General features: G+C 47.8%; 1 protein-coding gene across 6 annotated transcripts; it reads left to right on the top strand.

Moving 5' to 3' along the window:
* Nucleotides 1–14,793: 14,793 nt before the first annotated feature.
* BMP4 (bone morphogenetic protein 4) lies at nt 14,794–21,921 on the top strand. Of its 6 annotated transcripts, none has more exons than XM_023230896.3 (4): nt 14,794–15,135; nt 18,265–18,389; nt 19,466–19,789; nt 20,754–21,921. In XM_023230896.3, the coding sequence occupies exons 3-4, from the start codon at nt 19,609–19,611 to the stop codon at nt 21,608–21,610; spliced, it is 1,038 nt and encodes a 345-aa protein (XP_023086664.1). In that variant the 5' UTR covers nt 14,794–15,135; nt 18,265–18,389; nt 19,466–19,608; the 3' UTR covers nt 21,611–21,921. The 6 variants fall into 6 exon arrangements, with proteins under 6 accessions (XP_023086664.1, XP_023086639.1, XP_023086685.1 ...); XM_023230871.3 differs by having other exon boundaries at nt 14,823–15,135; nt 19,413–19,789; XM_023230917.2 differs by having other exon boundaries at nt 14,865–14,926.
* Nucleotides 21,922–22,525: the final 604 nt, after the last annotated feature.

A 22,525-nucleotide genomic window follows, 5' to 3' on the forward strand; every position in this document is an offset into this window, starting at 1 on the left:
TGTTTCGTTCTCTGTATGGCAGAGCGCCTGGGTTCTAAAAGTGAGTGATTTAAGGCAACCAATTGGAAGCACCATCACTTTCATGACGTAGTCTTGGATGTTACATAGCATTGGTTCTTCTGTAGCCATAAGCTTACCCAGTGTGTTAGGCATAATACTAGCCCTCTAAAATGTCCACATCCTAATCTCCAACCCTGTGAATATGTTACCTTACCTGGACTTTTCAGACCTGACTAAAGACCTTGAGACAGGGAGATTATCCTGGATTATCCAGGTGGCCACAGTGTAATTACAAGGGTCCTTACAATCGGATGCCTGGAGGCTCAGAGTCAGAGAAGGAGATGTGATGCAGAAACAGAGGGCAGAGTGATGCTGGCCATGAGCCAAGGAATGCAGGCAGCCTCTAGAAAGTGGAAAAGGCAAGAAAACAGATGCACCCTAGAACCTCCAAAAAAAATGCAGCCCTGCTCACATCTTGATTTTATCCCAGTAAGACCTATTTTGGAATTCTGACCTCCAGAATTGTAACAGATTTATGTTATTTTAAGCCACTAAGACATGGAATTTGTTACAACATCAAAGCTACAGAAAAACAGATTCAAAAGGAGAAAACAAGATCAGGTGCAGTGGCTCACACCTGTAATCCCAGCATTTTGGGAGGCCACGGCAGGTGGATCACTTGAGGTCAGGAGTTCCAGAACAGCCTGGCCAACATGGTGAAACCCTGTCTCTACTAAAAATACAAAAATTAGCCAGGCGTGGTGGCAGGTGCCTGTAATCCCAGCTACTTGGGAGGTTGAGGCAGAATTGCTTGAACCTGGGAGGTGGAGGTTGCAGTGCACCAAGATTGTGCCACTGCACTCCGAGCCTGGGTGACAGAGCGAGACTCTATCTTGACAACAACACCAAAAAGACAAAGAGAGAGAGAGAAAAAACATAGACCCCCATGTCTCAGTGGGAAGAGTGTCAGAAGTCACATTCAAGAGCATGTGGAATGGAAGATACTGTTGCAGCCAGCTTTGAAAAATACAATCTGCCACACTCTACCAGTAATAGGTGAGAAATTATAGGTTGATATTTGTGGGTCTCAGTCTCATCTGTCAAATGAGAGGATGGAGTATAAGGATGGCTAATATTCTGGACCCCAAAGTTCCTGGTCCTATGAGTGAAAGGGAGATGTAGTAATGCCATGAGAATTCCGAATAAATCATGGCTGATTTTCTAAGTAATTCCTTGATACTCACTGTCATTTATATACCACACTGAATGGGATGGATATGGGATGCCTGAACCAGAAAAATTCAACAAAGAAAGCTGATGAATTCCCAAAAAGATAGGCCTCAAAATATGAGTTGTTTTGTTTTCCAAAATTTTGTATTATACGGACAGAAGGAAGGAAGGAAGGAGGGAAGGAGGGAGGGAAGGAGGGAGGGAGGGAGGGAAGGAAAGAAGGAAGGAAAGGAGGGAGGGAGGTTGAGAGGAAATACTAATTCGTTAAGACAGGGATCATTTCTTGCTCATTATTATACTCAAATGCTAGCACCTGACAAGTGGTCTAGCATGTAGATGACCTCAAAAGAATGTTAAGTGAAAACAAAAAGACAATTAAAGGTCTACTGGTTGTATTTCTGACAGCTTTTTAGGGTAGCCCAACCCTTGGTGGATTACCAGATAAGAAGCCTTTTGCCATTTTACTTTGGAAGTTATTTCAATAGTCTTCTTATTGAAGACTATTTTATCCTAATAAAGGAAGTCTCCTTTATACTATCCTTTCTCTAAGTAGAGCAACCAGAGTGATCCTGATAAAATTTAAGGTTGATCATGGCACTCTTCTGCTGAAAACCCTCCAGAGTCTTCCTGTACCACTTGCAATTGAAGCCAGAACCCATATCAGGATCCAGAACTGGGATGAGGCCAGAGAGGCACCTAGGGTGCATGATTTAAGGAGGCACTCCCTCTCACGTGTCCATCCTGCACTTGCACAACCCTGGGAATGATTGCCTCCTTAAAACGTGTGCCCTAGGTGCCATGCTTGTCTCACTTGGTCCCAGCACAGGCCCTGAAGGTGGTGGTGCAAGACCATACACCAGGGAACATCTACCTCCCTCACTTCTCTGATGTCAGCTCCTAATATTCTCCCTTGGCTCCCTCCACTCAAACACATCACTTGCCTCCTTGCTGTTTCCTGATCACACCTGGCCCATTTCCACCTCAGAGTACATCTTGGTCTTCCTTTTGACTGGACACTGTTTCTCCAGGTATCCACGTGTCTGGCTCCCTCATCTCCTTCATGTCTCTGCTCAAATGTCACCTTTTCTGTGAAGCATCACCTGACCCCCCCTATTAACATTCAACACCATGGCCATCTCTTTTTCCCATTTAATTTTTATTCTTTGTACCTATTGTCATCTAACATGCGATAGATTGTTCTCATTTATTTTGTTGGTGGTCTGCCTTTCCTATCAGATTCTAAGACCCAGAAAGACAATGATTTTCATTAGTTTTTCACTTCTTTGTTCCAGCACCAGTAACAATGCCTAGCATAATGTAGGTGCTCAGTAAAAAAAATTGTCAAATGAATACAAGAGGCAAATAATTTGTCATAGAATGTAATGGAGAATAAAGGTTTATAGGATTTTAGAGTAAATAGGAGCTTTACTAGGGGGTCAGCAAACTGTGGCCTGTAACCTGTTTTCGTATGGTCTATGAGCTAGGAATGGTCTTATGGATTGAATTGTGGTCCCCTCAAATTCATGAACACCCAGCACCTCAGAATGTGAGCTTATTTGGAAATTGGGTCATTACAGGTGTAATCTGAAATCGTACTGGAGAAGGATGGGTCCCTAACCCATTATGACTGGTGCTTTTTTTTTTTTTTTTGAGGCGGAGTCTTGCTCTGTCGCCCGGACTGGAGTGCAGTGGCCAGATTTCAGCTCACTGCAAGCTCCGCCTCCTGGGTTTACGCCATTCTCCTGCCTCAGCCTCCCAAGTAGCTGAGACTACAGGCGCCTGCCACCTCGCCCAGCTAGTTTTTGTATTTTTAGTAGAGACGGGGTTTCACCGTGTTAGCCAGGGTGGTCTCGATCTCCTGACCTCGTGATCCGCCCGTCTCGGCCTCCCAAAGTGCTGGGATTACAGGCTTGAGCCACCGCGTCCGGCGACTGGTGCTTTTATAAAAGGGGGTAGTTTGGACACAGATGGGTACACAGGGAGAACGCCATATGAATGTGAAGGCAGAGATGGGGGTGATGCTTCTACAAGTCAAAGAATGCCAAAGACTAGACCACTAGAAGCGAGGAGAGAGACATGGAACAAAGCCTCCCTTTCAGCTCTCAGAAAGAACCAACATTGCCAACACCTTGATCTTAGACATCTAGCTCCCAAAACTGTTAGACAATAGATTTCTCTTGTTTAAGCCACCCAGTTTGTGGTAGTTTGTTACAGCAGCCCTAGCCAACAAATATAAATGGTAAACAATTGTAGAAGAAAAAGAACAGGGAGGAGGAAAAGGAAGAGAAGGAGAGGGAGGAAAAAGACTAGGAGGAAGAGAAAAAAATAATGACAGAGACAGTATGTGGCCCCCACAGAGTCTAAAATATTTACTATCTGGCCCTTTGCAGAAAAAGCCCATCAACCTCTGAAGTTGAGATATCATATAGCCCACATAACTCATCAAGAAGCAGAGGCCTCCAGAAATAAAGTCACATATCCATGTTCACACCAATCGTATGAACTAGTTTTAGTTATACCTGAAACCAGGCTACCTGACTTCAAGTCTATATTTAAAAAAAACACACACACAACAGTGACTAAAGCACTTTAACAAATCATTTCATCAATTCCTCCTTGTTTAAGTATCAAAGTGTTACTAAGAAGATGCTTTTGTCTGTTATTCCAGCAATCTGAGTCTCATACAGGAGCACACCATCATTCATAATTTTTTTTAGCAATGTACCTACTATAATCCATAATTTTTTTTTTTTTTTGCTTTTGCTTTTGAGTCTTGACCTCCAGCAACTCATTTTTTGTGATACTGGTTCTCAAGATATAATTAAAACATAATTAAAGATCAAGAACAGATGTCCTTCTGTTCTCTGGAACATCCACAAACTATGTAGTGTACAGTTTGCTATTAAGGATTTTATGCTCAAGAGAAATGAAATAGGAGGACTGTGTTGAACAAACCCACATGCCAGTGCTAAAGGCATAGGAAAGTATTTAAAAGAAAGTAGATCAGAGTTCATGGTTGTTTTCTTAATTTCCCTGTAACTCAGGAAGCCACAAAATGTATCTGTTTTGACTTCTTTAGCTTCATGACTGGGTGCTATACACAAAAGAAATATGTCCTTGCTAATTAACTTTGAGTTAACTTTGAGATATTCAGCCGTTCGGTGGCTTCAGTTTGGCATCTATTGGCTGCCATAGATGATGCTTCTTAGTTCATCGGGTTACTGGAAAAAGTTGCAGAAGTGGAGGACAGAGATGCTCTTTCCCTTCTAAGCCTGCCTAATTAGTTAAAGAAGCTAGATGCCACTAATAAGGAACTATGTATATACATTTTTATTAAGACACTAGTGAACCTGAACTGTGGAGGAAATGAAAGGGGGGAAATAAATGGGTTAAGGACAGTTTTCCAGCAAAGAGTATACGAGAAGACTGACCATCTCAATTGTGGCTGCTCTATTTAAAACTCCTGTACTTTTGCACAAAATGCACAAGGAATTAAATTTACCTAAAGCTATACAAAATTTGCCCTTTTTCTAATATTCCCCTCTTGTAAACAGGAACTTTATCTGAAATCGAAACCTGGTGTTTGTTAGCTGGGTGGCCTTAGGCAAATTACTTAACCTCTCTACACTTCTTTCCTCGAATGCTAAAAGAAAGTTGTTGGTGGTGGTGATGGGGGTGGGGTGATGTGTGTTGATAACTGTGGTATATAAACCACAAGGAGCTTTTTTGAGGATTAAATGAGATAATGAAACATGAATATGACTAACAATGGTCAGGCATCCAAAGTATGTTGATTTTCCTTATAAGTATATGGTTGAAGAAAATATGTACATATTCACATAATTATAATTATTCACATAATTGTTTATTTAATTATCACTAGCATGTGGAAACTCATCAGCATTTATTTCATAAATGCCACTAGCCATGTATTTTGTGATCTGTAAATTGGTTTCATGTACACTCCAGCGTTTGATCCTCACGTTAAATCACAAGAGTCTTCAGTGGGTAACTGGTGGGTACAGTTAACATGGGGCAGAGCAGGGACTTAGGCTCCAGGTCACTATTGTGCCAGGGTGCTTTCCCCTGTGACTGTTGGCTCTTAACAGAGTGGAGTTTCTGTTGTCTCAGTGATGAGTTAAGAACGTTTTGTTGTTGAGTACGAAAACTATGTACCACTGGATGAAAGTTTGTTATGAGTGCAACTTGGAGACATATCCCAATAGAAAAGACTTAGCACATGGAAACATAGATGAAGTCATGCACCCCCCAAGCACTTTTACATTTACATCAAAAATCATCTGCATAAATGTCGGAGTTTTCACAGATTCTCCCTAAAATCCATCCAGGGATTCTTTTTTTTTTTTTTTTGAGACAGAGTCTCGCTCTGTCGCCCAGGCTGGAGTGCAGTGGCGCGACATCGGTTCACTGCAAGCTCCGCCTCCAGGGTTTATGCCATTCTCCTGCCTCAGCCTCTGGAGTAGCTGGGACTACAGGCGCCCGCCACGTTGCCCGGCTAGTTTTCTGTAGTTTTTTTTTTTTAGTAGAGACGGGGGTTTCACCGTGTTCGCCAGGATAGTCTCGATCTCCTGACCTCGTGATCCGCCCGTCTCGGCCTCCCAAAGTGCTGGGATTACAGGCTTGAGCCACCGCGCCCTTTGAAGTCAAGTGGCAGGCCTAACAATCTCTAGTTTAAAGAGATTAACATTTAATTTAAATACAACAAACAAAGTCAACAATCACTTTTATTTACCCCTTGAGAATCTTAGTCCCTTAATCACCTGGTTTTTGTACCCATTTTTTCTCCCTGAATTTCTTCTAAAATTGGGGAAATAAAACTGGATCATCCAAACTGCTTGGGTTCTAGCTGTAGAACTAGTCAAGTCACAGAGTGCCACAGCATATTTGGAGGCATGTTTACCTGTTATCCATAGTTGATATCCTAACTTGTTGGAGGTGAACAAGAAACAAAACTCAGATTTTCAGAATAAAAATCAGAATTCTGAAGAAAAAGCTTCAAAAGCTAGCCAGCCATCCCTTTATGCTGAATAAAGAAAATTCTTTGTTATGTTTTCTTTTTGTTTAACTGGCTTGCAGGAAGGCTGGAGCCCTTAAGGTTGTTCTGCAATGATTCACTAACCCATCAGGAACTGACTATCTGAAGTGGCCTCTGGCAACCTCACACCTCCTCCAGGCCTTACAAAGCTCACTTTCCTACTATCGCAGAAACTTGCAGGTACCACCGCAGGGCTTGGCAAGTGGAAACAGCCCATCACACAAACTCAGACCTTGGGGGAGCACGCTGTTTTTCTTAACTGATGAGAAAAGTCATCCTCTGCTACCTGGAAAGCCTGTCTTAAGATGGAAATGGTAGTGGAGGGGGCAGCTAGCTAGGAAAGCAAACTTAACAAACACTATCCAAATTTAATTTTCTGCCACTATCATCAGGGCTCCTGTACCCCGTTGCCCCGGCGTCCCCTTGGGCTTCACGGAGAGAACGTCAGGAAGCACGGGCAAAATTGTCCCAGGAGCCGCTCTGCCGCTGCCCCTGTCCCTTTCGTTTTAAAAATTTCATTCATTCATTCTGGGGATGGTCCATTGTTTCCAAGTTCTAGTAGGCGAGAACGCTTAGCGTCTCGGCAACCTCTGGTGCGGATGGTGCGGGTGGCTCGCCCAGGTTGCCCGGGCGCTCGCTGTTTATTCAAGTGCGGATCAGGTTAGCCACCAGGGGCACAAATCCTGCAAAACGAGTCTGAGAGCGGGGCGAGCTGTTGCAAGCAGGGAGGTGCAGCAGCCGAACTAAAAATAACGAGGGCAAGAGAAAGGCGGGAGTGCCGGCATCGCGCGGTGAAGGTGGCGTGGCGGTGGGCAGAGCGCAGGATCCAGCTGTGGGGCGCGGTCAGGTACCCTCCACCCACCCTTCGCTGACGTCCGTGGAGGCTTACTAGGGCGTCGCCTCAGGGACCCGAGAGGAATGCCCAAGGGGAGGGCGCAGTAGTCGCTCCCCCCCGCCCACCAGCCACTGGAAACAGGCTAGTTCTCACACCCCACTGCTCTCTTCCGGTGGCCCTGGGGCATCAGCGGAGCACGCGGATGTTTCTTTACATTAGGGGACATCGGAGAAGTCCAATCTGCGCGTGATAAGGGAGGGAATGCAGATAAGGAGCTGGGAAGTCGTCCTCCTTAGCTGGCTCAGGGAGGGGTGGGGAGGTACTCGGACTGGCGATCCTCGTGTCCCCAGCACGTTGGCGCAGCTGCAGTCTAGAAAGACAAAGCGGGCCTCTGAACTTCCCCGCGTGCACACCTTGTTCTTCTTCTGCCTAGAGGAGGTGAGTGGAGTGTGCATCTGGGCTGCTCCTCAAGAGCAGAACTCCATTCTTCAACCCCTCACCTCATACTTTACTTGCAGCCCAGCCTCTCAACACCTCTCTTCGATTACTCTGACTCCCTGAAACTGAGTTTGCACAATCTCTGAGCCTGGCCCTGTGGGTGCAAGATTCTTTTTTTTTTTTTTTTTTTTTGAGACGGAGTCTGGCTCTGTCACCCAGGCTGGAGTACTGTGGCCGGATCTCAGCTCACTGCAAGCTCCGCCTCCCGGGTTCCCGCCATTCTCCTGCCTCAGCCTCCCGAGTAGCTGGGACTACAGGCGCCGCCACCTCGCCCGGCTAGGTTTTTGTATTTTTTAGTAGAGACGGGGTTTCACCCTGTTAGCCAGGATGGTCTCGATCTCCTGACCTCGTGATCCGCCCATCTCAGCCTCCCAAAGTGCTGGGATTACAGGCTTGAGCCACCGCGCCCGGCTGGGTGCAAGATTCTGAAAAGGGTCAAAGCCCGGCCACATGCACTTGACTCCACCTCTCTGCACCAAAGCTGGGATTCAGCTGTGGTGAGGGACCAAGACAGTCACCTGGGAGTCCCATTTTCTCTATCACTATCCTTTCCCCAGCCCATCTCCTAAGCCCCGGGCTCCCAGAATCTAGGGGTGGAGCCCATTTCTTTCTCTTAAACTGTTATCTGTTTTGGATGAAGTTTTACCTTCCTGCATTTTTATCCTAAGAAATACATATCTGATGACCTTGCCATTTCGCCCCAGAGATTGATGGTTTGCAGTGCCAGTCTGAGCTTCTTAGCAAGAGAAGCCAAGGAAGGGAAGAGCTGAGCACAAGTCTCAGATGCCTCCAGGAGCTTCCGTTCGGGTCCAGTGGTTACCAGCCCTCCCAAGAGTTTAAGGAACATGCCAGGATTGTATCAGACGTCTTGCCTTCTACCACGGGCTGTACCAGTCCCCAGAGGCCAGGCCTTGGCTGGTACAACTGTTCTTTCTTCTGTGGCCCCAGAGTGGATTTCCTGAAGCCACATATCAGTTTTTCAGGTGCTGTGGCCACCAGAGGACCATAGAATAGGCTCCCTCTGGTTTTGCCCTGCCCAACCATTTGGCTCCAAACATTGTGTATTGCTAGTGGGCTTCAACTAATGGTCAAAGAAAATAACTTTAAAAAAATCATTTCAAAAGCATAGTTTCCATAAGCATTTAATTAAAAATATATATAACACAAAAAGAAAGTGCATGAATATCAAGTAAACAACTTGATGAATTTTTACAAAGTGAACATCAACAAGCATTTTTGAGTTGTATATTACATCTATACTTAATCCCTGAGAGGATTATAAATACTATGCAATTATTCTTGAACAGAACATTAATGAAAAAGGCTCTCCACCAAAGGGCTGTGAAATATGTGGATTATTAGTAAAAACATCCAAGTTTTACTTATACAGTAACAATTCCTTGAATCACATATCCCTTTGGACAGGTTTCCTTGAGAAAGACTGGAAAGCTTTTAGCATGAATTCAGGGTAGAATATTAGCTGGTATTCCGCAATTGGCACCTGATTGGGAAACCACAATAACCATTTGGTACAGTCAGGTGTCCATGTAGCACTCTGCCTCTGCTTCCAAGTGTCACTCATCCTACAGTTATAGTATGTTCTTGTTTAGGTCACACTGTTCCCGCACACTAGGGTCAGAAAAAGAGAATGAGAAGGATGTATGAGCACAAAACAAAGACATTTCAAAGTTTAATCTTTTTGATATCCTCTAAAAGAATTTATTTTCAAAAAGCATCCCTGTTGTAGAATTAAGTGAGTGCAGTCGACTATTTTTTTAGGAGAGGAAACTGAGAATAGTCAAAACCCCAAAATCTGTCACTGCATGCCAATCCCATCCTGATCATTCCCTAGGAAAGAAAGACTTTTCATATCCATGCCCTGTCTGCCATCCACCTATTAAACATGTTATGACATAAAAAGTCTTTTCACCTGTCTGGTATCACTGGGGGTTCATTTAGAAGTCTCTGTCTATTTTGGATTTTTTTGTTTGTTTGTTTGTTTGCTTGGTTTTTTGCTTGTTTGTTTGTTTGTTTTCGAGACGGAGTCTCACTGTGTTGCCCAGGCTGGAGTGCAATGGGGCGATCTCAGCTCACTGCAAGCTCTGCCTCCTGGGTTCATGCCATTCTCCTGCCTCAGCCTCCTGAGTAGCTGGGACTATGGGCGCCTGCCACCACACCCGGCTAATTTTTTGTATTTTTAGTAGAGACGGGGTTTCACCGTGTTAGCCAGGATGGTCTTGATCTCCTGACCTCGGGATCTGCCGGCCTCAGCCTCCCAAAGTGCTGGGATTACAGGCATGAGCCACCACGCCCGGCTTGGATGTTAATATTGAAGGGTTTTTATAGAAAGGACCATATTCCGGAAAGTAGTAAGGCCTTAATTTAAAACATAGGGAACTGAAATAGTATTGGATTTTCTTTTTGTCATGAGAAAATATCAGCATCCAGTATTATTTAGTTTGAGTGAGGCATATCAAAGGTTGGCAACAATATTAAATGTTTAGAGAAGGAACAACTTGTGCAATTGGGTTAAAAGTTCATCTTTAGACCAAAAAGAAAGAAAATGAGTTTATGTTTTAGCCTGAGGGACAGGAAAAAAATTATTAAAAGTTAGAGGTGTTAGGAATCCGAAAACTCAGATGGAAAATGCTTTTTGGACATGTCATTCAGTCTCAGACTATTAGTAAAAACTAATTGCTCAGAGTAGGTATAATTTTGACAGTGAGTAGTTACCTTGGCAGAGCTGTTCATGGGTCAGATCTATACAGACAAAACATAATGAGTGGACACTGGAGATAAAGAAATTTGACTGTGATTTTAAATACCAGGTTATATTGTCTCTGTATTCTGGGGCCTGAGAAAGACCTGTGAGGACCCTGTTCAAGCTCCACATTTTACAATGAGGAAACTTGGACCCAGCAGAGATAATTAGCTCCTTTTTCAAGATCATAACCTTTTTCTCAGGAAAGGTCACATAAAAGTCTTGCTTATATAGGAAAGTCAGGAAGAAACAAACTTCTAGGTCTTGATTTTGTTTTGTTATCTAAGAACTTGAGAAGATATCCTGAAATTCCTGGTAATAGCATCCTGCCAGGATGGAGCAGCAGCTGGTGCCTTGGCCTGGGGAAAGCTTCCAGGATAAGCCTCGGGGATCTATCCACAATACCCCTCACTTGCTCCCCCCGCGCAGGTCCAGGGAGAGGAGAGACTGACATGGTTTGGACTTGGGGTCCACCACCTTCTAGCTTTGTGACCTTGAGCAACTTACGTAACCTCTCTAAACTTCAGATTCTCATCTGTAGGACAGGGATTTTATAAGGGTTGTTGTAAGGGCTAGAGATATATAGGGCAAATATATAACATATGATAAATATTAAGAGGAAAATTAATATTTCTGGCCAATTTCAGAGATCACTTCCAATTCGAATTCCAATTCCAATTGATCTATCTTATTGCCTCTCAAAACTTAGCAATGATTCTGGGAATTCCTTCCATAGCTTCACCAGACACCTAATTGGCAAAGAAGGTTTGAAGACCTGATGTGGTTCTTAACTGGGGGTGGGGAATTAAGGGCTATTGTATCCATAGGATTATCTTTTCACTTGCATAGACCTATTTGGTGTGTTCAGGGCATAGTGATACTATAATTGCCACATTTAACAGTTTATAAAACTCAAGCCAAGCATATTCCTTGCATGTTTAATGATGTCTTGGTACCAGCCTTTTAATGGTACTTATCAGCATAGAAAATGGAAGCAAAATAGCTTTTAAAACAGTAGCTCTCAGGGGCTGGGCACCGTGGCTCATGCCTGTAATCCCAGCACTTTGGGAGGCCGAGGTGGGCGGATCACCTGAGGTCAGGATTTCGAGACCAGCCTGACCAACATGCAGAAACCCCATCTTTAGTAAAAATACAAAAAATTAGCCGGGCATGGTGGCACATGCCTGTAATCCCAGCTACTTGGGAGGCTGAGGCAGGAGAATCGCTTGAACCTGGGAGGTGGAGGTTGTGGTGAGTTGAGATTATGCCATTGCACTCCAGCCTGGGCAATAAGAGCCAAACTTCATCTCAAAAAAAAAAAAAAAAAAAAACAATCCACAGTAGCTCTCAAGCTTTAGTGTGCTCAGAATGACCAGAGAACCTTGTGAAATATACAGATTTCTGGGTCCAGATCTGGGGCAGGGCCAGGAAATCTGCATTTTATCTGCACCCCCACCCTACTCTGAGGCTTATAGTCCTGAGAACATACTTTGAAAAAGGCTGTCCCAAGGGCTCACCGACAGGCTATTGACCAGCCACTCTTTCTTGATGTTCTCCAGGAAAAACCCAACAAAGGAATGCCCTCCATTCAGCAGTAGCAGCATAGGAGCAATAGTTCCTCCTGAATTATGGTGGGTTTCTCCTCTTCATCAATATGCTTTAAGGGTACAGTTTCATTTGGTCTATCTACCATGTTCTATAAAAACATGAAAATTCACAGGTAAGTTTGAGATAGGGAAAATAACTAAACTGATTCTTCTCACCAACTCTGATCACTAGGCTGTGGTTGATTTAGCTCTCTAACCAACAAGTAATTAGTTCTTTGGCACGAGTAAGGGGGTAAAAAGGAAGAGTGGGTAAAGCAGTTGATAACAGATGGCTTGCACCCATCTAAAATATGGGGAGAGAAATAAAGCTGTCCCAAGAGAACTAAAGCTGAGTTCTCTCATCATATATCTGAAGATTCATATCAGGGGTCTAAACAAGGTATGTTGGGTAGCTTAATTGGAAACTCCTGGACTGTGAGTGTCACAGACTCATGGATGGGCCAATCAGTGGCCACTTTATTGTCTGGGCTGCAGCAAAATGAGACAAGAACTGTCATTCAAAAACCTTTGGAATTAAAAAAAAAACCCAGCCGGGCGCAGTGGCTCAAGCCTGTAATCCCAGCACTTTGGGAGGCCGAGACGGGTGGATCACGAGGTCAGGAGTTCGAGACCATCCTGGCTAACACGGTGAAACCCCGTCTCTACTAAAAATACAAAAAACTAGCCGGGCGAGGTGGCGGGCGCCTGTAGTCCCAGCAACTCAGGAGGCTGAGGCAGGAGAATGGCGTGAACCCGGGAGGCGGAGCTTGCAGAAAAAAAAAAAATGACATTTGTTCTTTAAAATAAAATAAAGTCCTGCCTTTAAGTGCAGCATACCACTGTTGTTTCTGAGTTTAAATGTTAAGAAACACATTTTGTTAATGATTAAAACAATAGTGATTGATTTAGGGGTTCAGTGAGCATTTAATCTGTCCTTACTTCAGGTACTGTGCTAAAGGAGCACATTGCCTGGTGCTGCAGGAGGAACATTAGGTAACTATTTAATGGAGTTTTAATTTTCTGTTATTATTTTTAATAATTAATTGTGATTTTGAGTATTTGGAAGTTGGAGGTATATTTTGTCATCCTTTTGGGGTGGTGTTATTGCCCTGTCCTATTTTAATCAGAGATTCTTAGAGAAAGTGAACTCAGGAGTGATTCAAAATGAAAGAGGATGTATGTTGGCTAAAATTACAATTAAATAATCAAATCATTTTCAAATATAAAGGGAGCATGCAGATGATCTGGCCCAATCCTTTCATTCTGCAGATGAGAAAACTGACACTCATAGGAATGAAAAGACTTGCCCAAAGCCATACAGCTTGTTTCTGTTGTTTGGTGCATTATTAGGCCAAAAGACCTAGGCCGGGAAAAGATGGCAGGATGTCTTGGCCTTGCTCTGACAGTTGCTTTTCTGATCTCAGGTATTTCACACCCTTTGTAATCTGTGTTCCACACAGGAAGCAGTTCTTGTTTTTTAAATACTGAAGGTGTATAAATGTAAAGTTTTTATAGATGCGACACCCGGGGCCAATATCTGTTTAAGTAAAGACCTAAATGCTTTGCGGAGACAGTAAAGTGTCATGTCTGTCCCTGGGAAAGAAATCCAGGACAGGAAATGCTCAGTCCTCCAGCACTCCCCTGGCTACCTGGAGCTCAGGCTGTGAGCCTCAACCCCTCCCTGAAGCATTAGCACTGGAGCAGAGGCTGTGATTTACTTCAGAGATCTGGGCAAGTCCCTTTAACCTGGTAGTCCTTCCTTGTTTGTAAAACAGAGAGATGAGGCTGATAGCTCCCTCACGGCTCCATCCAAGGCAGTGTGTGAAATTAGTTCCTGTTTGGGAAGGTTTAAAAGCCACTACATTTCACCTCCCTGCTAATATGATTACTAAAATGTTTTTATATGAAAGAGCCAATTCCTCATCTCCCCTCTTTGAAAACAGACCAAGGGGCATCTTTTCTTGTCTCGCTGTGGCCTAAAAGGTTATTGCTTCTGTGGTTATGTCCTTGGATAACCACCTGATACTCCTGGAGAGTCAGGATTCTTAGGTACACCAAAAATGAACAAAAAAATCAACATCAACCGTAACACCACCAACAAAAATTACTGCTGTGTCGGTTCTTAAGATGGCTTCTGAGCTAGAAACAGATTTTTCTAACTGTAAAAACGTGGCCTCAGCCTGTCTGCAGGCCACCTCTGCCTTTTGGTCTTGGGGGGAGGAGGGAAGTGAGCTTGTTTACAGGGGTCTACCTCAGGGTCATCACCAAGGCGTTCCACAAAACGCACTTTAAGAATGTTTTGGAAGGAAATTCACCTTTTAACAGCCCAAGAGGTATCTCTCTCTGGCACACACACAGTTCTGCACACAGCCTGTTTCTCAACGTTTGGAAATCCTTTAACAGTTTATGGAAGGCCACCTTTTAAACCGATCCAACAGCTCCTTTCTCCATAACCTGATTTTAGAGGTGTTTCATTATCTCTAATTACTCAGGGTAAATGGTGATTACTCACTGTTTTAATCATCAGTTTGGGCAGCAGTTACACTAAACTCAGGGAAGCCCAGACTCCCATGGGTATTTTTGGAAGGTACAGCGACTAGTCGGTGCATGCTTTCTAGTACCTCCGCACGTGGTCCCCAGGTGAGCCCCAGCCGCTTCCCAGAGGTGGAGGCATCGGCGTCCCAGCTCGGACGGCAGCTGCGGACTCGGGCGCTGCCTGGGCTTCCGGGACCCGGGCCTGCTAGGCGAGGTCGGGAGGCTGGAGGGGAGGATGTGGGCGGGGCTCCCATCCCCAGAAAGGGAGGCGAGCGAGGGAGGAGGGAAGAAGGGAGGGGCCGCCGGGGAAGAGGAGGAGGAAGGAAAGAAAGAAAGCGAGGGAGGGAAAGAGGAGGAAGGAAGATGCGAGAAGGCAGAGGAGGAGGGAGGGAGGGAAGGAACGCGGAGCCCGGCCCGGAAGCTAGGTGAGTGTGGCATCCGAGCCGAGGGACGCGAGCCTGAGACGCCGCTGCTGCTCGGGCTGAGTATCTAGCCTGTCTCCCCGATGGGATTCCCGTCCAAGCTGTCTCGAGCCTGCAGCGCCCCAGTCCCCGGCCCTCGCCCAGGTTCACTACAACCGTTCAGAGGTCCCCAGGAGCTGCTGCTGGCGAGCCCGCTACTGCAGGGACCTATGGTGAGCAAGGCTACCTGGTGAGGGGAGACAGGCAGAGGGGGTCTAGGAGCCTCCTTGGGGGGAATAAGCTGGGGACTCAGGCTGTGACTGAGGCAAAAGGTGGCCTAATTATTTTCCAATAGTGGTACTGGAGGTGGGGATGCTGGCGCTGAAAGACCTTTAAATATCGGCTGCTGCTCCTGCCCAGGCCTTCTCTATCCAGCAGTCTCTGGGAGATTCTCACCTTTGGGAAGTGCGGGGCAGGAGAGCAGAAGCAAGAGAAGCCCTCGGTAGGGGGTCGTTGGGAAAAACTGTGGAGTCTTGGGCTGAACGCGTTGCCCACGGGCTGGAGGTTGCGATCCCCAGACGGAAAGGGCGGGAGGAGGAAGGAGAGACCGTCTCTGAGGTCCGGAGAGAGTGAGGGGGCAGAGCGACGGCGAGATGGGGAGAGAACACCTAGCTGGAGCTGGTTCTGCGGTAGAGAGCGCAGTCTTGCTGGCCTCTGGAGAGTGCGCGCCGCTCCGGAGGCTGCGTCGAGGGGAGTGTCACTCAATCTGGCCCCCAGCTGGCGGGGCGCCCCGAGAGCTTGCGAACTGCAGTTGCAGGAGGCGCCTTCTCCACGAGCTATTTTCGTCGACTTGCGGAACCCAAGGAGCCTCCCCTCTATCGTTTCATGGTGTAGCGTCCGTAGAGACGACCGCCAGGATCCCAGGGGCTCCCAGGACGCGCGTTCCTGCGGTGTCGTGTCCTATGGGGAGTTCCTGGCGGGACGAAAGGCGGACGCGCGGCTCTTCCTGGCCCTCCCGGCCCGGAACCGACGGGAAAGGATCCCGTGATTCCCGGGTCCCTGCAGGCTTTTTCCAGCGGGAGTTGGTCCGGGGGCCTCAGAAGCCTCCTAAGCACTTCTTTGGAGGATGGTTTTCAAGGATCGCGGTTTATGAGTTGAAGGCTTTGTGAGACGTAAACACCCCAAAAGATACATACTTGGTAAACTGAGGCTACCTGTAAACACATTTCGGCATTAGGAGAAGATTCGGGTAGGGAAGTGAAGGACAACCACCCCGAGTTGCATTCCTTTCCCCCAAGAAAAAGTTCTGGGGATGAAAGTCCTTTTGGCTTTTATCTTTTCGATTTAAAAATTTGAGAAGAAAAATGTGATGAGAGATGAATCCTGGTGAATCCGAAATTGAAAGACAACTCCCCCTTCCCCTCCCTATCCTCTCGGTTTTAGAACCGCGCGCTCCCGCCCCAGGAGATTCCTTGGGGCCGAGGGTTTTCCGGGGATCCCGGGCGCCCGCCCCTTCCACTGTCCCTCTGCCTCGCGGGCACCAGCTTGCCTCCGTCTCCTTTCTCTACTTCAGGATCTGTCCTCGCCGGGCTTTTTAAAGGGCTTCTGCGTCTCAAAACAAAACAAAAAAACCCTTTGCTCTTCCCAACCCTTTCGCAGTCCGCCCCAGAGGTGGCGCGGGACCAGCAAAGGCGAAAGCCGCGCGGCTCTTGCGGGGCACGGACGGTCGCGCAGGGGCGCCAGCGGCCTCCGCACCCGGACCTGAGGTGTCGGTCGACGCCGGGCATCCACCGTCGGGAGGGAGGGCTGAGCTGCTCGATCCTTTACTCCTCTTCATCCAAGTCTACCTGCAAGTGCCCCTAAGAAGAAAACCAAGTTTTTGCGTGGAGAGTGGGGCGGCAGGCAACCCGAGCCCTTGAGCTCCAGAACGACCAGAGCGGCAACCAGGAACAGCCTCAGGAAAGGGAGGTCGGGTGGAGTGGGCTTTGGGGCAGGAGTCTTGGGGCCAGGGTCCCGGGGGCGACCTGGCACGCCCGGCCCTGCTGAACGCTGAGTTGCGCCGAGTCGGGTTTTCGAAGAGGCCCTTGCTCTGAGCGACCCACGCGCGCGGCAGCATCTTCAATTAGTCAGGACATCCTAGTAATCGCTTGAGCTGTGGGTAGGTAAAATTCTTGAAGGAGTATTTGCTGCGACTCTGCTGCTGGTGCAACGGAGGAAGGGGGTGGGGGAAGGAAGTGGCGGGGGAAGGAGTGTGGTGGTTTAAAAAATAAGCCAAGCCGAGGCGAGAGAGACGCAGACGCAGAGGTCGAGCGCAGGCCGAAAGCTGTTCACGGTTTTCTCGACTCCCGGGAACATGGTGGGATTGCCTTTCTGCGCCGGTTCGGGAGTTGTAAAACCTCGGCGACATTAAGATCTGAAAACTGTGATGCGTCCTTTCTGCAGCGACGCCTCTCTCTGAATCTGCCCGGAGCTGCGAGCCCCGGCGTCTGTCCCTCTGCCTGGAATGGCTTCTTCGGGGTCTGCTTTGCCGGGGGAGAGGGGCCACGCAGCGGCCGACTTGGTTTGGGGATTCTCTGTAATGGACCCGGAGCAATGACTAGCAACTGCTCCCTCTCACTTTCCCACAGACATCACCCTCTAACACCCTCCGCCCATTCGCGGCCCCGTGCGTGACAAGGTCGGCAGCTTTCAGCCGGGAGCTAGACCGGTGCCCCGCTCTTCGAAGCCTTAGCAGGCGTTCGCCAATGGGTGACTGGCTGTCATTGGGAGCAGTATTTGGCCTTGTGGAGACCCTGGGGAGGAAGTGGCGGGGAGCTCGTGTTTGCTTGTGTGTGTAGTGTATACGCGCGTGTGCAGGGTCCCTCGGCGCTTTCCTTTTTAAGTGCCTCTCGGTTGTGAGGCTTTGGGCGGGTGAGACTTTCCCGACCTCGCTACCAGCCCCACTTAAGCAGGGTTCCAGCTGCAAGACGCAGTCCCTTCAGTGCGCCCCAAATCCTCTGGCTTCAGGTGGCCTGGCGTGGGAGCCCTGTCCGACGCACCGCGCCGAGAACCGGGTTCTCCGCGCGCTGCGCCCTTAGCCCGGGGAGCTTAGCGGCCGCGAGGCACCGGCCGAGGGCTCTGCGGAGCGCCGCCGGGAGCTCCTCCCGGACCGCAGAGGCTCGGGCGGCGGGCGCGGAGGTTGGCCTCGCCTGGAGGGGGCGGGCCCGCGAGGGGCGGGGGACTGTGGAGGAGGGGAGGGCGCGCAGGCCCTTTCACCGCCCGCCGCGGGAGGGGCCTCGGCGCTCACGTGACTCCGAGGGGGCTGGAAGAAAAACAGAGTCTGTCTGCGCCGGAGTCTCATTATATTCAAATATTCCTTTTAGGAGCCATTCCGTAGTGCCATCCCGAGCAACGCACTGCTGCAGCTTCCCTGAGCCTTTCCAGCAAGTTTGTTCAAGATTGGCTGTCAAGAATCATGGACTGTTATTATATGCCTTGTTTTCTGTCAGTGAGTAGACACCTCTTCCTTCCCCCTCCCGGGAATTCATTCTGTCCTCACCACCCCTGCTCGCCGGCTGTCCCTTCCGTCGGACCTCCCTTGCAATGTCCACACTCTGCTCCCTGGCAGCCCTGTCGCTCCCTTCTTGGCCCTGCAGCCGGGGCGCTCGAAGCTTACCAGTTCCTTTTAAAGTGCTGCTGGCGCGCACTCGCCCTCAGCGTTGCAAGAAAGGGGAGCGCGAGGGAGCTAAAGAGATGAAAGCCCGGGGTTGTACCTTGAGGGCTAACCACTCCCTTCCCCTACCCTACTTGCCTGGGGGAGCACCCAGTGTCTCAGTGGCGCTTTCCCACTGTCTTGTCAAAACTCACAGAGGTTTCTCCTGGAGGTGAGCGGGCACGATCAGGCACTTTTGGCTGAGTATTTCAAAGTCATCGGCCACAATACAATAAGCCCTCCAGCCACTCGGTTAGCTCCTAGACCACCTTCTCGGCTTCTGGATCCTGTCGTCCTCTGTCTTCGCCCAGCCCCTGCCTCTCACTTTCCCTCCCTCTGGCTCTGAACCAACTGGAAGTTGTGAAAGTTGGGCTCTGAGGGTGAAGGAAAAGGGAGGGAAGCTGAAGGTCTAAAGTGGAGAGCAATGTCATTCTAATTCTCCCTCCCCCACCCCTTTTTACCCCCTCAATGTTAACTGTTTATCCTTGAAGAAGCCACGCTGAGATCATGGCTCAGATAGCAGTTAGGACAAAAAAAGATTAACAGGATGGAGGCTATCTGATTTGGGGTTATTTGACTGTAAACAAGTTAGACCAAGTAATTACAGGGCAATTCTTACTTTCAGGCCGTGCATGGCTGCAGCTGGTGTGTGTGGGGGGTGGGGGTGTGAGGGAGAAGACACAAACTTGATCTTTCTGACCTGCTTTCCATCTTGCCCCTCCATTTCTAGCCCTAAATGCATATGCAGACACATCCATTTCTCCCTATTTATTGGTGTTTATTTATTCTCTAACCTTCCACTCCCCTCCCCCTCCCCAGAGACACCATGATTCCTGGTAACCGAATGCTGATGGTCGTTTTATTATGCCAAGTCCTGCTAGGAGGCGCGAGCCATGCTAGTTTGATACCTGAGACGGGGAAGAAAAAAGTCGCCGAGATTCAGGGCCACGCGGGAGGACGCCGCTCAGGGCAGAGCCATGAGCTCCTGCGGGACTTCGAGACGACGCTTCTGCAGATGTTCGGGCTGCGCCGCCGCCCGCAGCCTAGCAAGAGTGCAGTCATTCCGGATTACATGCGGGATCTTTACCGGCTTCAGTCTGGGGAGGAGGAGGAAGAGCAGATCCACAGCACTGGTCTGGAGTATCCTGAGCGCCCGGCCAGCCGCGCCAACACCGTGAGGAGCTTCCACCACGAAGGTCAGTCTCTTCCTCCAGTCTGCGTGGGGGAGGGCTAGTGAGACTAGCTAGAGGGGCAGTGAAAGCCCTGGGGAAGAAGAGTTCGGGTTACATCAAAGCCCCAATCCAGGAGGCTGAGGAACAGAGCTCCTTACGTCCAAGAATTTGCAGAGCTGCCACCGAACTTATTTTTTGGAGACGGAGGGGGAGGTGTTCAGGGGAAGGGGAATGACAGCACTCAGACGTGGGCTAGCCCCAGCGGTGTGTTTTTGCTATATCAAAGCCTTTTCTGCTGGGTTTTCTGCCCGTTTTTTTCAAAGCACCTACTGAATTTAATATTACAGCTGTGTGTTTGTCGGGTTTATTCAATAGGGGCCTTGTAATCCGATCTGAATGTTTCCTAGCGGATGTTTCTTTTCCAAAGTAAATCTGAGTTATTAATCCACCAGCATCATTACTGTGTTGGAATTTATTTTCTCCTCTGTAACATGATCAACAAGGCATGCTCTGTGTTTCCAAGATCGCTGGGGAAATGTTTAGTAACATACTCAATAGTGGAAGAGGGAGAAGGTGGTTGTGTGCATGTTTCCTCCTGCCTGTGCTCTGTTGGCCCCTCTTTTTCTTTACAACCACTTGTAAAGAAAACTGTGGACACAAAACCAAGAGGGTGTTTTAAAAGAGGAGTCTGATGGTGGTGCTGTAGAGGAGTTGACACATGGAAATTATTAGACATATCAAGGAGGCTGGGAGGTAGTTTCTGTCTTTGGTGCTTGAGAAATGCTAGTTACATTTTGCTGGTTTGCTAGCTGCCCCACTTATCTGCTCCTTCAAATTAAGGGGTATGCTTATTTCCCCCTAGTAGGTTTCCCCTGCGTAAGCAGAATTCACCATTCATCGCCCAACCCTGAGCTCTCTCTTGACTCTTTCATCTTTGAAAAAAGTTCATGTGCTTTTTCTTTTCCCCTTCCTTCCTAACTGTGCCTAGAACATCTGGAGAACATCCCAGGGACCAGTGAAAGCTCTGCTTTTCGTTTCCTCTTTAACCTCAGCAGCATCCCAGAGAATGAGGTGATCTCCTCTGCAGAGCTTCGGCTCTTCCGGGAGCAGGTGGACCAGGGCCCTGATTGGGAACGGGGCTTCCACCGTATAAACATTTATGAGGTTATGAAGCCCCCAGCAGAAGTGGTGCCTGGGCACCTCATCACACGACTACTGGACACGAGACTGGTCCACCACAATGTGACACGGTGGGAAACTTTTGATGTGAGCCCTGCGGTCCTTCGCTGGACCCGGGAGAAGCAGCCAAACTATGGGCTGGCCATTGAGGTGACTCACCTCCATCAGACTCGGACCCACCAGGGCCAGCATGTCAGGATTAGCCGATCGTTACCTCAAGGGAGTGGGAATTGGGCCCAGCTCCGGCCCCTCCTGGTCACCTTTGGCCATGATGGCCGGGGCCATGCCTTGACCCGACGCCGGAGGGCCAAGCGTAGTCCTAAGCATCACCCACAGCGGGCCCGGAAGAAGAATAAGAACTGCCGGCGCCACTCGCTCTATGTGGACTTCAGCGATGTGGGCTGGAATGACTGGATTGTGGCCCCACCAGGCTACCAGGCCTTCTACTGCCATGGGGACTGCCCCTTTCCACTGGCTGACCACCTCAACTCAACCAACCATGCCATTGTGCAGACCCTGGTCAATTCTGTCAATTCCAGTATCCCCAAAGCCTGTTGTGTGCCCACTGAACTGAGTGCCATCTCCATGCTGTACCTGGATGAGTATGATAAGGTGGTACTGAAAAATTATCAGGAGATGGTAGTAGAGGGATGTGGGTGCCGCTGAGATCAGGCAGTCCTTGAGGATAGACAGACAGATATACACACACACACACACACACCACACATACACACACACACACACACATTCTCATCCACTCACCCACACACTACACAGACTGCTTCCTTATAGCTGGACTTTTATTTAAAAAAAAAAAAAAAAAAAAAAGGAAAAAAAGCCCTAAACATTCACCTTGACCTTATTTATGACTTTACGTGCAAATGTTTTGACCATATTGATCATATATTTTGACAAAATATATTTATAACTACGTATTAAAAGAAAAAAATAAAATGAGTCATTATTTTAAAGGTAAATCATGGCTTTTTTTCTCTTTATCCTTTCTCTTTTCCTTTGGGTTCATCTCTTTTGAATGAGGCTTTTTTCTGTTGAGGTGAGTTGGAGGCTGGATGGAAGTCAAAAGGTGGTACCTGGAGGTGGTTAAGTTGTAGGGACAGGAAGTAAACTGTTCGCAGAGAGAGAGATGGTAATTGCCAGCATGAATTGTTTTCCATTTCTATTTAATGTTAACAAGGACACAGTATCCTCTCCCATCTGGATGACACATGCCTTGGAGAAATACTGGGATGAAAGGAGTGTAGGTCAGATTAAAGACTGCGTTTTGGGCCCCTTGTACATCTTCTGTTTCACTCACCTGTTGAGGCGTATCACAGCTGAGTGTGATGAGGTCTCAACTCTAGAAAAATGATTACCCATCTCTGCTTTTATGATACCTCAGAGTGTCTCTAGTTATTATAGGCACCAATGTGATATTTCCAAATCAGAACTAATTTGCACACTCACATCATAATGTGTGTGTGAAGGCATGTTTAAAATTTTTTTTTCCTCCAGGGAGGACTCTTTTACTTTTCTTTTGTCTTTTTTTTTTTTTTTTGAAATAGGTTATCTCTCTGTTGCCCC

The sequence above is a fragment of the Piliocolobus tephrosceles genome, chromosome 6 (assembly GCF_002776525.5).
Source record: "Piliocolobus tephrosceles isolate RC106 chromosome 6, ASM277652v3, whole genome shotgun sequence".
In the NCBI taxonomy this organism is placed as follows: Eukaryota; Metazoa; Chordata; class Mammalia; order Primates; family Cercopithecidae; genus Piliocolobus; species Piliocolobus tephrosceles.